This window comes from Gopherus flavomarginatus, chromosome 11, assembly GCF_025201925.1.
Source record: "Gopherus flavomarginatus isolate rGopFla2 chromosome 11, rGopFla2.mat.asm, whole genome shotgun sequence".
NCBI lineage: Eukaryota > Metazoa > Chordata > Testudines > Testudinidae > Gopherus > Gopherus flavomarginatus.
The window spans coordinates 1,788,279-1,789,660 of record NC_066627.1 but is presented as its reverse complement, the minus strand read 5'-3'; the positions used below and the strand labels follow the sequence as shown (position 1 = coordinate 1,789,660).

The following is a 1,382-nucleotide window of genomic DNA, read 5'->3' as shown; positions in this document are numbered from 1 at the left end:
GCCACTTTACAGGGCACCATTGTTTTCAGTTTACAGCTGTGGAAACTGAGGTACAGAGCTACATGGCTTTCTCAAGGTCACATTGAGTCAGGAATCGAACCCCGCTTTTCCGACTCCCAGATTTCACCCACAGCACTAGACTACACAGGAGTAGAAAGCATAACAGCAGATAATTGAGGTACCAGCCTGGCTACAGGTTCCGGGTTACAGTATCTATGTTGACGGTTTTGGCAGGATAAAGGTCAGATGCCTGGAAAAGCAGAGATCCTGGAAAAACTCCTCCATGGCTGCATTTAAACTTCAACAAAATTACAATGACACCACAAAACCCCAAATTGCCTTTTTCATGTCATATTCCATAGATTATATTTATTTAATTATATGTCTTGATAGAGCCCATGGCAGACATGGAGAAGTGGACTGGAGACTGGAGAAATCAAACGTCCATCACAGAATTCATCCTGCTGGGATTCGGGGATTTCCCTGAACTGCAGACCCCACTGTTCCTGATGTTCCTGGTGATCTATGTTGTGACCGTGGCAGGGAACATCCTCATCGTTGTGCTAGTTGTGGCTGATCAACATCTTCACACCCCCATGTACTTCTTCCTGGGGAACTTGTCCTGCTTGGAGACCTGCTACAGCTCCACCATCCTGCCCAGGATGCTGGCCAGTCTTCTGACTGGGGACAGGACCATTTCTGTCCCTGGCTGTGTAGCACAACTTGATTTCTTTGGCTCCCTGGTAGCTGTAGAATGTTGTCTCTTATCAGCGATGTCTTATGATCGGTATTTAGCGATATGCAAACCACTGCATTATGCAGCCCTTATGAATGGCAGCATCTGCTTCCGCCTGGCAGCTGGGTCTTGGGTAAGTGGGTTTGTGGCCTGCACTGTCACGGCATGTTGGATATCACAAATGACTTTTTGTGGCCCCGATGAAATTGACCATTTCTTTTGTGATTACGCCCCGTTAGTAAAACTGTCCTGCAGTGATACCCACCCGATGGTTCTTGTGACCTTCCTGTTCTCCTCCATATTAACACTGCCTCCCTTTCTATTAACCTTAACATCCTATGTGTGCATCATCGCCACCATCCACAGAATCTCTTCCACTGCCGGGAGGCAAAAGGCCTTTTCCACCTGCTCCTCCCACCTCATTGTAGTTACACTCTACTATGGGACCCTGATCTTTGTCTATCTGCTGCCAGACACCGGCACACTGAGAGACCTGCACAAAGCGCTCTCTCTCTTCTACACCATCCTGACTCCCCTGGCCAACCCGCTCATCTACAGCCTGAGAAACAGAGAGGTCAAGGAGGCTCTGAGGAAAGCTGCTAGTGAGGCTGTGAATTTCAGAACAAATAAACTATTTTGTGTGTAG

General features: G+C 47.8%; 1 protein-coding gene across 1 annotated transcript; it reads left to right on the top strand.

The window, feature by feature from the left end:
* The first annotated feature begins 398 nt into the window (after positions 1–398).
* LOC127031865 (olfactory receptor 5B21-like) lies at positions 399–1,382 on the top strand. Its single transcript, XM_050918883.1, has one exon. It carries the CDS (start codon positions 399–401, stop codon positions 1,380–1,382), a length of 984 nt encoding a protein of 327 aa, XP_050774840.1.

What these genes read in the sequence shown, in the direction of transcription:
- LOC127031865 (XM_050918883.1), top strand. Translation starts at nt 399, where the DNA reads ATGGCAGACATGGAGAAGTGGACTGGAGACTGGAGAAATCAAACGTCC.